Below are 14520 nucleotides of genomic sequence, written 5' to 3'. Positions count from 1 at the left end.
CAGTTTCAGTCATGCCATGTGTAACCGAAATTTTCACAATTCAAGGGTCGACAAATTGAATTATTCAATTGTCTGTGTAATACATGTTTTGTGCAACTCTTAAATATGGTAAACATTTGGTATCTAAACCCTTTGTTGATTCTTAGCACTTCAACTACTTCAGAGGTAGCGTCTCATCCTCAATGACAACATGGAGACCGGTTTTGTGCTCGGTCCCTTTCGAATGTCTTAGAAGCCATTAAATAGCAGCAGACATGGAACAAAAGGGTTTGTGATTTGCAGTTGGTATTGAGTCGATTTGTAGCAGGTGTAGGAGGCCAGCCCTGGGGGTTACTGGAAAAGCAAGGTCTCCAGCTTCTTGCGATAGTAAAGAGAGGAGGAGGCATCTCTGATGTGTTTTGGTGGGTCGTTCCAGGCTTTAGGCGCCAGGTATTAGATTGCCCTGTCCTCTACCCAGGTTTTATGTATGTTTGGGGTGTGTGGTAGTGAGACAGCTGCAGAGGTGTCTGAAGGTTGGTGGAAGTGGTCCAATGTTGTATAGTGCTTTGTAAATGAAATAAAACAAAATGCATTTATAAAGTGCTTGAATGCCCAAGGGTGTCATGGCGCTGGTAGCACAGCAGAGGGATGGTTAAGGCAACTAAAGCAGAGGCTGTAGATTATAATGTCAGGTTTTAAGATTCCTCCTAAAAATTTACATGGAAGAGCTGGTCTTTAAGTTGAGGAGTAGGGCTTTCCAACGTTTGGTTAGGTGTGGGTACAGAGTTTAAAGTGTGCACATTTGTTTATTGGGAGACAGTGGATTTTCCTTATGTGTGCTGTGATGTGGGCTCGGCGTGGGAGGTTAAGGACTAGCCTGGCTGTTGCGTTTTTCGAAGGTCTGCAGTCTTGTGAGATGGTTTGCAATCCCTGTGTCCATGGTGTTTTCATTGTGTTGTCTGATAGAGATGAGGTGACCTCCCCTTCCCAGTCGAGCATCTTCCAACTGTCATCCGTTGCTGCAAGAAGGGGAATTTCTGTGCTGTGAAGAACCTGGTGTTTCGTTAGGTGGTCGGTGAGATGCTTGTTGATGGTTTATTCCGGGATTTTGGCTGAGTAGGGAACTGGGGGCTCTTGGTCTGTAATTTATGAGCTTGGTAGGGTCAGCAAAGGGTTTTTTAAGGAGGGCGTTGACAGATGCATGTTTTCATTTTCAGGAAGGTGGCTGTACCGATGGAGGTGTTGAGGATAGGGATGAATGTCTCACTGCTACATTGCTCCTTTGTCAAAGGCGTGGTGGAGACAGGGCCCATAGTGAATGGTCTTAATGATGGATGTGGTTTCCTCTGTACTAATGGTGTCCCATGTGGTGATTGGGTTGACTGCCTTAGTCGCTGGGAGCCTTCTGGAGAGGGCCAGGGTGTGCAATTGCGGTGGAAACAGCTTGATGTTGTTGCACCAAGGATATTGTGCTGCATAACTAAACACTTATAAGGTCCCAAAGGCGAGACCTATTGGCTAGGCCAATGCTTGTTTCAATTAGCTGGTGTTAACTGCCTTCTGGGCTGCCTGCATTCCTTGTTGAACTAGGTGCTGTTATTACAAGAGTTCCTTTTACTGTGTGTGGTAGGCGCTAAAAAGTTTAAAGCTATATGTTCAAAACAGTGTGAATGTATACTTGTTGCTTCCAGTATGTTGTAATTTTTAACCATTCTAGCATCTAACTTCGATGTTGTACTTACCAGATCGAAGCCAATGGAATTCAAAGTACGGTGGCATACAGCTAGTTGGTGCCATTTAATGTGGTGTTTGTTATTAGCTAGTTAAGCATCCGTTGTCATACAGCACAGGAGGTAGTCATGCAGCAATTTTCACCAGAGAGACCTCACAGACAGACATAAGGGCTTATGGTCGCTCTCAATTATTTTCTTAACTACCATGTCCACCACACTTTGCCATAATCTGAGGTCAATCAATATAAGGTCAATTAGATTTTCGCAATTAGCCTTATTATATGTAGTTGCCCCCCTTACTATCCAACTTTGTTCTGCCGTTCATTGCCCTAAGCTCATGTTCTAATGTAAGGGTCTTTAATTGTAGGGCTACTTGAATCCACTTTTTAATAGGGGCTAAATCAAGTTGAGGGATAGCCCATTTCTTGTCTTCTTCACTGGTTAAATTAATATCATCCCTATCCAGGAGTTCAAAGGTGATGTTGAAGTCCCCTGCTAGAATAATATCTTGTGGGTGTTTCCTCTTTTCCCATTACTTCTCAATTGTTTGCAAGATTTCTGACAGTATACCTCCCTTGACCCTGCTAGCATAGATACTATAGATTTCCACATTGGGATTCTTATGTGTTCTGAGTTGTAATCCCAGAATATCAGGGGAGTCAATTTCTCATCTCACAATTGTACAGTTGAGTGCAACTCAGACATATATTAACAGCCCCCAAATGGCCGTCCACTAGGATTTGTTTTTGCCTGAATATAAAAACTTATATAACCTGCCCTAAATACAGGCTTGGTGCTCCAAGTTTCCTGAAATGAGCAGATATCAAACTTCTTGACTAAGTCGTTCCAATTGGGTAGATGAAGTTTAGATTTTAAGCCTGCCACATTCCACGAAATGACAGAGACCTTGCCAGACTTATGGCCATTTGGTTTTTCTATGGGCATGCAGGGCTGTGCAGGTGAAGGTCTATCAGTGATGGAAACAGCATTTTCCTGGGCATTTTGCTAAGTGCTGTTCACAAGATTTGTGGGCCTCCTGTTCAAGTCCAGTGCGCCTCGTATGTTAGTCTGCTTAAAGGCTGATATTTCAGTTCTCTTGTTATTCCCTTTGTCTCTGTGTACAGACTCTGATGACCTGTATTGTACCGGTAAACAAGGGATACTCGCTCTACACAGAAAATCAAGTTCGCCCCAAAGTAGAACAACTATCCAAACAAGAATGTAAAGTTCGGTTGGCGTTCGCTACAGGCTCTCCTGCCCGTTGATATTTAAATTGGATAATTGACTTATTTGGGGGACTGGTCCTTGCATCAAGGGCCACAAAACTGTCTGCTAGTCTTCTGTTCGTTACAATTATTTCAATACAATCTAACCTAGAGCCGTGTACAAATTTCCTTTTATCACTGCTAATATCGTCTCTAATGATCGACTTAGAGTCCCTAACATGTCGTGTCCAGTGTATGACCTTGGTTTTTTAAAGAGTCCTCACCGTTGTATCTTGAAAGGGAATGAAGTTTGGGCACATTAACCATATAAATTTGAGATAGTGATATCAAATCCCTTTGTTGGCATGTAGATCTACATTCCCACTATTAGTCGGTAAATCGCGTCTTCTACTTGTCCCTATCAATGTGATCCCCGGAGCACTGTAGCTAGAGGTAGAAAGTGGCCATTCTCTAGCTTTTTTTAGTATCCACTTTCCCTGCTTGCCCCGGGCCTGGTCGTGCTCTGTGCAGGGCCCCTTGCTCATTTCCCCAGTGTTTCGTCAAGCTCCCTTCGAGCTACCACATAGAGTGTGGGGCCTTGCAAGGTTCCCAGTTGCATTGTTCTTGTGATTGCCCCTGCTATTATTAGTTTCTGCTACTGCCGCCATCAATTGTTTCACCATGTTGATTAATAGGTTAATTGCGATACCATAATCTTAAGGCCCACTATCTTATCACTCAACTCTTGAATTGACTCTCTGGAATAGTCAGTATGATGTTCAGGCAGTTTATTCACAAGCTTCCAGAATAATTTGGGACCCTGTTGGCGTTTGAAATGGCAAAAAGGGGTTATTACAAACTATGGATGGCTCTAGAGGGGGTTCTTGTGGTGGATCCTGACGTACTAGCTGCTTTCTTTTTAAATAAACTGGGTAGTGTGTGTGAAGCATGCTTCGCTTTCCTGGCTGATGTACCCTGGATATTATTTTGTGGACTTTTATTACCTATAATTGAGTCCACTTCCATCAACAGATGTATTTTATCAAGAGTACAATTATTGGTTTTCACTGTCACCTTGCTGAGCTTAGCAGCTCCTTGGGCAGGTTCAGTAGCTTTCCGTTTCCCCATGGCACCACAAGTCTGCTATTCGCCAACAGAGTACAAATGAAATAAAAGAAAGGTACTTACAGAATTAGTTGTAATACATATGGTTATGGCGGTCCTTTGACAAATCCAGACATAAAATAAGTTCTGAAAAAACTTGGCAGTACATTAAGCCAACGGGGGGGTGGCTCAGCCCAGTCTCTGACGGGCTCTGATGGCCCTGCCCTTAGCTCGCGCTGCGAGATGAAGAGTGCAATTTTAAGTGCTTCCTAGAAGCGGTCGTCCTAGGGCCCTCCACCTCCTTGGCCCAATGGTTTTTGTGACTGGTAGTCAGGGTCAAAACAAAAGCACATGCTCCCACCTGTGGGGTGGAGTGCGCTTTTAAGCGCTTCCTTACATCGATGGTCCCAGGGCCCTCCTCCTCCTTGGCGCGATGGTTTTTGGGACTTGTAGTCCCGGTCAGGGTCACATCAACAGCACATGCTTCCCCCTCATATATTACATCACTCATGACATGTTGTATGACATCATTACTTCACTGCAACATCTGAAATTACATCATTGATGACAATACTGTACACAGCGAAGCCATGAGTTATAGTTTCATTAGGTAAGAGTTAACGCTATTTGAGATAACTATAACTGGTGTATTTCAATGGTTTTGTTAGTTTAAAACAGTATGTTTTAACTGACATTTTTACCTAACTATAACATCTCTTTAACCGTTCTGTTTTTGAGTGAATTTCTATGTTTTGTTTCCTTAATTTTAAATGAGATATAATTACAATTTCTAACTACAATTGTAGTGCGGTCTTAGTGGCTCACACTAACTTGCACTGACTTTGTGGAGATGTTTTGGTGGGATTAATGATGGCTAAACTTATGGAGAAGTTTACACCAATAAACTCCAAAGTTGCTGATCGCGCACGTGTGCCTTTTTGCTTTTTCAGTCTCACCAGCGGCAGCACAACAAGGATAAGCCGTACAAGTGTCCAAACTGTTACCGAGCGTACTCTGATTCGGCCTCCCTGCAGATCCACCTCTCAGCCCACGCTGTCAAGCACGCCAAGGCCTATTGCTGTAGCATGTGTGGTCGGGCGTACACTTCGGTAAGAGGTGCTGTGTGTGTCTGTGATTTCTGCTGAAATGTTTATGATTAGCTTCTATGCCTTTCTTTTTAATGAGGAAGCAAAACAGGCCTTTAAAAGCTCAAATCTCTTTCTAACACTTTACGGTCTAGTACCACTTGGCCTGATCCTTTCCTAGTGACAACTTTGTTTAGATAATGTGCTACGCAGAATACAACTCATACACTTGAGACTGTGTGGCACAATGGTCACAAAGGAGCCAAAACTGAGCACAATGGGTTAAATACTAAAGGTTATATAATATAAGTAAGCTACTGTAACTGCAGGGACATTAAAATAGACCCTCTGTCCTTGTGTTGGGTGTCCTGCAGGCCCACTCATAAGAAAGATCCATCAGGCTGCTCTGAAGATGCACAATCATGCTTTTAGACTATCTCTTTCTGTGCAGATGATAGAAGTCCATACCTTAGATACTCAATCTACCTGTCCCCTTTTATGACCATATTACAGATCAACCCAGTCTCCTCTCGGGAGGCAGCAACTTACGAGTAATTCCTTGATGTCTTTCATTAAGGCCTGAAAAGCTGTTCGGGTGGAGCTTACTTGATGGCCTTCACCCGTGGGGTTATCTGGGGAATTCAAGTCCACCTGAAGATTTAAGAGATAAATAAAGCCTTGCTACAGCACCAATCCCTTTTTTACCTCCACTGTTAAGTCTACTGCTAGGAATTACTATTCCCACAGCATTTGTCACACCTTAAAAAAATAAACTGTTGTAACATGTGTTTTCCCCTCAGGTGGTATAGTAACTACAGATCAATTTTCTCAAGTGAAGAGCTACCATTCAGATTGTCCATATCACATGGTTTCATATCTGAATCAACAGCGAAGTCCCTCAACTTTCATATCATTAAGTGTCATAATTTAGCAGCTCTCCCTCAGGTTTTACATTACCTTTAGGCCTTTATCATAGACAGTCGAGCTTCATCTTAGGATATGCAGATCCTGAGCCACACTTTGGGGTATTATCTTTCTACAATGTCCTGGATAACCTTGGAGGGTGGATCTACCCCATAGATTACACCGATCATCTAGAGAACAGAAGTATGCCACAGATTATGCAGATCATAAAATCTCTTATTGTGGCTAGTGACATTCCCCTCGATTTATACAGATCTAGACTAGACTAATACCTAGTCTGCAGGGCTGCCCTTCTTCTTAAACATATCATGTATGATCACATTGGTTTAGAGAGAAGAAATCTCTTAGGTTATTTATGGTTTACAGAAAATATTTGGTGTTTTGAAATCGTAGATGGAGGCAAATCTGGTAAAATGCTCACCAGATTTTCTTGTGCCCTTGATAAATTTAGTCTTATGGTGTGCATGTTCTCGAATATTTAAGATATGTGTTATCCTCATCGTGGCCTTTTCCCATCATCATTCTTTATATTTGCCTTACCTCGTGGCAGAATCCGAAACTGCTTCTATAACTGATAAATTCAGCTCTGTTGTGAGCCTGTACTTAAAACACATGGGTACCTCATACATGGCACGTCCCTGCTACATTGTGTCTAATGTCTGCGCATCCTTGCTCTTTGCCCTTTTTGTGGATTGAAATCTGCTTTCCTGGTACTCCAAAACTCTTTTCGTAAGTCTTAGTTCCTATAGCAGGTCCCCTTTCTGTTTTATTTAATGCTACCCCTTTCCTCCTTCTGCGTCTTCCTTCAGATAGGGTAGCTTAAGAAGCAGTGCTTTCGGTTTAAGCTGTGCATGTCATGCAATCAGCCCTTTTGCAGCAGCTGACATGCATCTTCTGCTTGGGGAAATGGGAGTTCAGTACAATCTTTAAGCCACATCAGAGGTCTTTACATTGATCCATTATGGCATCCCTATGCCCCTCTGGGGCCTCAATGTCTTTGTAACAGGCTGATGCACACACCTTTTGAGCCAGTGGTAGGTATACTGCAACCTTAAACTTATTTCTTGTAAGGCGGCTTTCTTCATGGCCAAAACATCAATCAGACACCTAATGGTGCTTGAGGCCCTTGGCACATTTTTACCCTTCACAATGTTTCGTAGGAAATAACCCTTCATCCAGAAAATGCAGCAGAGTTCCATTTGAATAAAAGGATTGTTCCTTCAACTCCTGTTCACGTCCCCCCTCCATTTTATACCTTCATGCCCAAGGAGGTCTTGCACAAATTGGAAGTGAAGCATGGATTGCACATTTTTTCTTGATCGGACTCTGGGTCTGTTTGTTAAACCAACTATAGGACCAGTTATGTTGCTGAATTGCTTCTGAGTAATTGGTGGCATTTCGATCACTCTGCATTACTCTTTCTGAGTGGTGCAATTTTTCTCCCAAGAGGCTCCAGAATATGCGCCCCAGCATGATTTTCTAATGCAGGCGGTCACCGGCGTACCCCAGATGCTCCGGTCTGAGGGCTGCCGTTGGAGTAGATTTACTGCTGCTAAAGTAGATTTTCTATTTGAACGTCAGCAAAATCCTCTCGAATGGCCGTGCACTCATGCACAACGCATGGTGCAGTTTACACTGATTTTCAGCGCTCCTCGCACTAAAGGTGCTAAATTACAGCACAAGCTGCATATGTTCTGCTCATTGGCAGAATTCCACAACATCTTGCATAGTTTTTCTGTAACTACTTCTAAGAACATAATTTCTAGAGGGATAACTTGATGCATAACCCACTGCAGTGCTCTGCATAGAACCAAGCTTCTGTCAGTTGTATGGGTATAATCCACCAGTCCTAAGGCAGTGTCTGTGGCTTTCTTCAGGCATGTGCCTGTCTGAGATATATGCTGCGTCTAATCAGCGCTAAATTCTGCAGAACCTCTTTGCCCAGGCCTAAGCTGTCCATGCTGCATTTTTCTTCACCTCCGCTTCTCATTGTCAGTTTGTGTGTAATCTGCCCTCAAATTGAGAATAGGCAAGAGCCAGGATTGAAGAGCAGGATCAAGTTATCCTCATGGTCACTCTGTTATTCTTCGTTTATAGTCTTTCTCATTATTACCTCCCTCCCATTGATATCTTAAGCCATTGATCAGATATCACTATGACTATATGAATTTCTTTCACCCATGTTTTCTAGCAGCACATCTTCATTTCAGATTGGCTGAGAGTAACTAAAAAAAGTGCTATGATGCGGCCAGTGCAGGTCACATCTTAGCACTTTTGTGTTAGGAGGAGCCGGGCAATACCTCAATGTGGAGGGAGGGGGCGTAGGAATTCGATTTTGACTCAGCATCCTTTGACTCTGGGCTTTTAGTAACTTTCAGCCACGCTGAACAGAAAATGTGCTGCTAGACAACATGGCTAAAAGACATTTACGTTGACAAGGCCAATAGCTCAGGCATAGCCACGACCTATTGGCCTTGACAAAACTCGTCTTGTAGTGCAGTTGTCCATTCTCACTCTATGCCCACTAGTGGTGCCTGCATGGATGATTTCATCACAAGTACACCACACCCGGTAGGTTGTGTGTTAAAGAATTTACCTCTGGTAGGCCTCTCTAACATGTCTGTCTCTTTCTCATTCTCTCAGGAGACATATCTCATGAAGCACATGTCCAAACACACAGTTGTGGAGCACCTGGTGAACCATCACTCTCCGCAGAGGACGGAATCCCCTGGCATACCTGTACGGATTTCTCTCATCTAGATTCCAAGGCGGCATCTCCCCTTCTGCATAGTCATCATTCCAGAGCGGCAGAAGAAAGAAGAGCAAAAGAACAAAAACTGCCACCACCCCTACAGTCAGCAGCCAGCAGGAAACCACTTGTGACAACCAATCTTAAGCTATAAGAAATGTATTTTTAAAATAACAGGAAAGACTGCATCGCAATTCAATTCTCGCTGACTCTATAGAGATGCAAGCTTTGTAATTGGCTGCGATTTGGGGACACTGATTAACGAATTGCCTCCCTTTCATGAGACCTGGCTTGTGATTGTCTAACCTTGGCATAAACCCTACTTGCGAAGTCTACTTTCTAGAGACTTGATGTTTGTGATTGGCTGCTCATTGGAGACAACACAGCATTTGACTGGATTCCCTTTGGAAACAAGGAGACTCTTTACTGCCAATCCGTTTTGCAACACAATGACTTAATGGCTACCCTTTGGAAACACAATATTGGGAGTTTCCCTTTGGAGACTCAATATTGGGGTTTGTAATTTGTGCTGACAGGTTTGGTGAAATCCAAAGACTATATCAGAGCACTTTGAATTTTTTCATTTTATTAAACCCCTAATCCCTACCACCACGAGTCCATAAATATTTGTTTTCAATATATCCTCCTGGTTTTTGGGAAACAAATAAAAGATCGTATATGTCACTGCTGCTGAACAGTCGTTGAAATAAATGTATTTTTACAAGCAGCCCACAGGGCATTAAGGAGCATCTTCCGCTGTACAGAATGCTTCAATCCGCAAAATGAACCAGATCCTGAACCTCCTGGACTGTTTTGACCACTTACCTCCTGGGAGACTAGTCTATCCTTGGTGGACACATCATGGCTGGCAGACACGAAGTACAGAATGTGTTGCATCAAGAAAAGGCACAATCTCTTGTTTTGGTGTAAAGCTATGTCTTCTGTGCCCAGCACTCCCGATTTTGACTGCTTACCTCGGTTTAGAAAATTAATGGTTTGTTTGTGAGATAGTGCCTAACATGACAAATTGCAGACAGGTTGACCAGATATTAAACTTTAACTTTTGGGTGAAGTGTGGACCTCATCAGGATTTAATATCTAGAATACCGCTAGATCTTGTGGGGTCAAATCTCTCACATCATTCTCACAACGTCCCTCAAACGTGTACATCTTGACAATATTCTAACGCAAAGCAGAAATCTGGTCCTCGCACATTTCACTAACACGCCATTTGCAAAGTGCCATTTATTCTCTCCTGGTGAAGATTTGGTTCCTTTCTCATTGTTTCACAAGTAAGTGGGTGTCTCTTTCCACAGCTGGTCATCTGCTCAAAACCTAGTCTGGTTAAATTAGAGGACGCACTTACAAGGACAGACACCCACATCAATCAGCCCATGTGGTGGCACACATTTTTATCACATACTAAACACACTTTTGTTATGCTTATCATTCATATATAACTTTAAAATCCAATCAAGACCCTTCATCATTAGCCACAAATGTTTGTGCCTATCAAAACGTACATCGTCCAGGCCTAGCCTATGTCCAGCCCCATGTCCTTCCTTTTCATTCATGCTAAGCCAAAACCTGCATCCACTCAGCCCGCATAGGTTCCTCATTGCGCTTCATGCTTAACTTTACCAGTCATTACTCACCTTATTAATATTTACTTAAAAAAAATATTAATTTACACACCCTCCATACTCAAAGAATCAGTCACTTTCTGTCAGAAACGTAAGATATTTATAGAAACCTAGGGCGGAAGTGAACAGTGTAAAGAGTTTGGATTGATTGGTTGAAGCCTTAGGGCAGGGGTGCTAGGCAGAGGGAGTGTTTGTTAGTTACAGAGGATCATCTTTCTTCAGCAAACTTGTTTCATGACCTGATGCCCGAGCCATCTTAATGTCCAATAATTCTCATTGATAAAGCGAAGTTCCCTAAAAGCTCTTGGTGGTCTCTAGGAGGCAGAAATCAATCCCCCCTCTCTTCGCCTTTTTGAGGCAGCCCAACATGCAAGAGTACAGAAGACCTTATTGTATTTTCTGCACAAGTAAATTTTGCACAATGAATAACGTGACAATCCAGAAAAATATGTGGAAAAGGGGAACATGGCATGTATGGTGTATAACATTAGCTCACACTATGTTCAAGATTTTGTGCTTCTCCAAAGGAGAAGGTCTTCCATTGTGTTCGATATTGCTCCTGAACGACAAGCAGAAATTGGAGATTTTTGGGGCTACACAGTAAGTTTAATCTCTTTCCTGAAATGCAAGTGGAAATTGAGATGTCTTGTGCACAAGATTAGAGGCCTTTTCAGTGGGCTCGCCTCTCGACTGAAGAAAAACGTTTGTTTGGCAATAGTTTTCTGAAGTATTATTCAGTGCTGACCTTTTAACTAATTTTAGCGACTACTGCAGTTGGAAGCTCGAAAGCATACATTGCTGCAGTTCCCACCTCATATTTGCCTGCTCCCTTAGATCCCAAGTAGTCTTGATGATATGTGGCGGTTGTTTCTAGTGGTACAATGGAGGCAGTGTGACATGAACACTAGATCATTGGAGAGAATCTTTCTCACCCAGCTCACATACTTTTGTACCTTGAGTATATTTGTATTCGTACTGGGAAATCAAGCTTTGTGAAATGTGCTCTCAAGTCGAAATGAGTGTGAAAGATACTTTAAGAGGACTCCGACTGCTAAACTTATACGGTAAAGGTATATAGCTGTATTGTATACTGCTTGATTTTCAATCTTTATTTGGTTAAATAAGACTCTGGAAAGTCCTCTATATCATGTTCATTACAGAGAAATCTAAAATGTTTTCTCTCATCGCTGATATTATATATTCCTGTGGTCGTGCTCTTGGTTTTGGATAGCTACCGTTTTAATGTTCAGTATCCCTAAAAGAAATCCTCATGTCCTGCAGAGGCATTATCATCGCACTGGGCTTCGAGAAGCGGCTAAACACCGATCTTTGGACAGAACCTGTGGAAGCAAATTATCTTCTAGGCTCCATTCAAGCTCTGACAGACTTGGGCCACAATATAGATCATATAGAGGCTACTAACATAATTTTTTTTATACGGAAATCTGACAGCGTTGAGAAGTGTAATTTAAGTGTTGCATTTTACGTAGAATGACCTGCAGAAAGAAACATAATTCTAACACATTACTTCTTTTGTTTACCTAGTTGTTTAATATTATTACTGTAGATCACTCTATTGACGCGGGCATCTCTGCACTTTATCACCCTTTCTTACTAAGATTAAAACAAGATACTGTAAAAGGCATCTGTTGGGAACGGTTATAATGTTACAGTCTAAGAACTCACAGGGCACATTTTCAAGTTGGAGTAGAACAGGTGCAACAAAAAGTTACACCATGTGATATTACATTCTCAAAATAGTTTTTCTCTCTTTAATAACACTCTCTGTGTTTTCAGTTCCTAACAGTCTTAATAGGTCAAGAAGGTCTAAGGATAAAAGTTTGAAGAGGCAGTATTTTACAAGTGGAACTGTAGGCGAGTAAGCATATATTTTATTTTTTAAACCAGAAATTTTGTAATAGCAACTATTTACAGGAACATATTTTGATCAGGAAAATCTGCATAACATCTCCTTTGGTGCACTGTTATTGCAGACCCCTACTATGAATATTGGATAGAATAGTGCAAGAGACAAAGATGTTCTGTTTTTGGGAATATAATCCAATTTTGAGGGGTCATTTCAGACAGATAGTCTTCTTTTTAGGCTCTCTAATTATAGAGAATTACTGCTTCTAATAAAGTACAAACATTTACTGTGCGCAAGGAAATTAGGATAGAGGGAAAGATTGAGGATTCTGGATTGTGTTTTTCCCCATTGTATGAATATTGTTTATAGCACTAATTTAGGCGACCTTCTAACACAGATCCTGAATCAATTTGTGTGCCCAATCTTGCTTGCATTATTTCTAACAAACATACTTGTTCCTCAGTGGCTCTCATTACCTAAAAAAAGAGTACCTCTATATAAGAAATTCTTCAGCATGGTGTGGTGTGGGCAAAATATGTGTGGGGATTCAGCGACCTTTTGTAGGCTTTCCTGAAGAATGGGTATCCTATTTCAGAGCAGGGCAAACTGTTTGTGTGTTTGAAAAATAAAAATAAATGATTTTAGAGAACTCACCTAACTTAAATGGTCTTGGCTTAGATGAGGCGTTGCTGCAAAAGTGGAAATGTTGCACCTTTCGCACTTACACAACTCTTACATGTCCAGGTGCTTTCAGAACCCACCTCTTTTACAGAGATCTTGTTGGTTGTTTACCTGCCCCGTCCTTTTCACTAGGTCAAGTGGTGCACTGTTTAAACGGCCAGGAGAGCAGTTGATCAATCCAGCCAATTAGCTGGTAGCACTGTGGTGCGTGGCAAATGACAGAAATGGCCGGAATTGTACGTATTGTGCTAATCAACATTACATTTCAGACCGCGCCTGTCCCAATGTTTGTGTGTATAAAGATATATATAAATGTCTGTATGTTTGTTTGTGTGTGTACATATGTGTGTGTATATGTATATAATATACAAATATATAGCATATACACACACACATAAACACCCAACTATTTCACATTAAATGAAAAATAAGAAAAAAATAGAATTCATTTATATTACGTATTTTTTCTTTCCAATTTTGCATATTAACTGTTATTTTTATACACATTTAAAGCCTTAACTATATCATCGCCCTTATTTTAACAATTGTATGTTTTGTTATGCTACTATGTTTAAATTGATTTGGTTATTCTCCCCCTCAATCCCTCCCACAGCGTTACTGACTTGGTGTTGTATGGTATGCAGTATTTCTAAACAAGTTCCTACTCCTCTAGCCCATCGGCATGTTAATACAGTGTAAATATTATTCTCCTATACATATTAACACATTTATTGGTCTCTTTTTTTATAATGATTTAAGCCAAAAGTATTTGGACTTAGGTGATAGCAAGACAAAAAATTGAAAGACAGATTTTTTTTGTTCCCCTCTCATTCCACCCCGTCTTGCATACTGGTCTCTAAAAGACAGACGGCAATTGCCGTCTGAGCGCAAACTCTCTAAGAGTATGTGTTCAAATAAAAACAAAAAAGTGACTTTTGAAAAAAGGAAAAACAAGAAAAAAATATATAAAGTCGCTCTTTGTATTTCTCTGTCGTGAAAATAAACTTGCAAATGCCAACTTCTGAAAATCTTGTCGTGTCTCTTTGCTCAGAGTTTCATGATGGTGATCCGATTGCGGTGGGGTTGGCCGGGGGTGGTGGTGGCGATGGGAGGCGTAGGTAGGTAATGGGGACCATGGTAATAGGCTGTTTATGATTATTTCCAATCATGTACTTGCATCCCAGTGACTTCAATCCGTCTAGTGGAAACCCTTCTGTACTTTAATGTGCATATGCTTCTCAGTCTGGCTTTATATAATGTTCTATCTGAAGTTATAATTTCAGCATGGGATCCTCATCACCTTATCCTGAAATATATGGGTTTCTGGCAAGGTAGATAAATGGCCCTCTTGTGCCATGTTAGCCACCAAAAGACTGCAGGTGCTTTTAATTGGCTTGAACAATGTATTTCTACAATTCATTGGTAACCTGCTAGGTTTGCTAGGTTTATAAAAGAGAAAAGTAGGTAAGTTACTTTTCACCATAATACAGGTGCTTCATCCTTTACTGATTTTGTTCCAAAAAATGGGGGTACATTTCTAAGACCCTGTG

The 14520-nt window shown here is 41.4% G+C and overlaps 1 protein-coding gene across 17 annotated transcripts in view; it reads left to right on the top strand.

Moving 5' to 3' along the window:
• ZNF362 (zinc finger protein 362) overlaps positions 1 to 13998 on the top strand; it is a 162253-nt gene extending 148255 nt beyond the window's left edge. For all 17 annotated transcript variants that reach the window (XM_085603981.1, XM_085603970.1, XM_085604000.1 and 14 more), the window contains 2 exons: positions 4972 to 5130; positions 8674 to 13998. In XM_085603981.1, the coding sequence (XP_085460107.1) occupies positions 4972 to 5130; positions 8674 to 8790 (276 nt within the window). In that variant the 3' untranslated portion in view covers positions 8791 to 13998. The remainder of the gene's footprint in view (positions 1 to 4971; positions 5131 to 8673) is intronic.
• Positions 13999 to 14520: the final 522 nt, after the last annotated feature.

The sequence above is a fragment of the Triturus cristatus genome, chromosome 1_2 (genome assembly GCF_964204655.1).
Source record: "Triturus cristatus chromosome 1_2, aTriCri1.1, whole genome shotgun sequence".
In the NCBI taxonomy this organism is placed as follows: Eukaryota; Metazoa; Chordata; class Amphibia; order Caudata; family Salamandridae; genus Triturus; species Triturus cristatus.
Note: the sequence above shows the minus strand (reverse complement) of the source record. Positions and strands in the feature narration are given on the sequence as shown.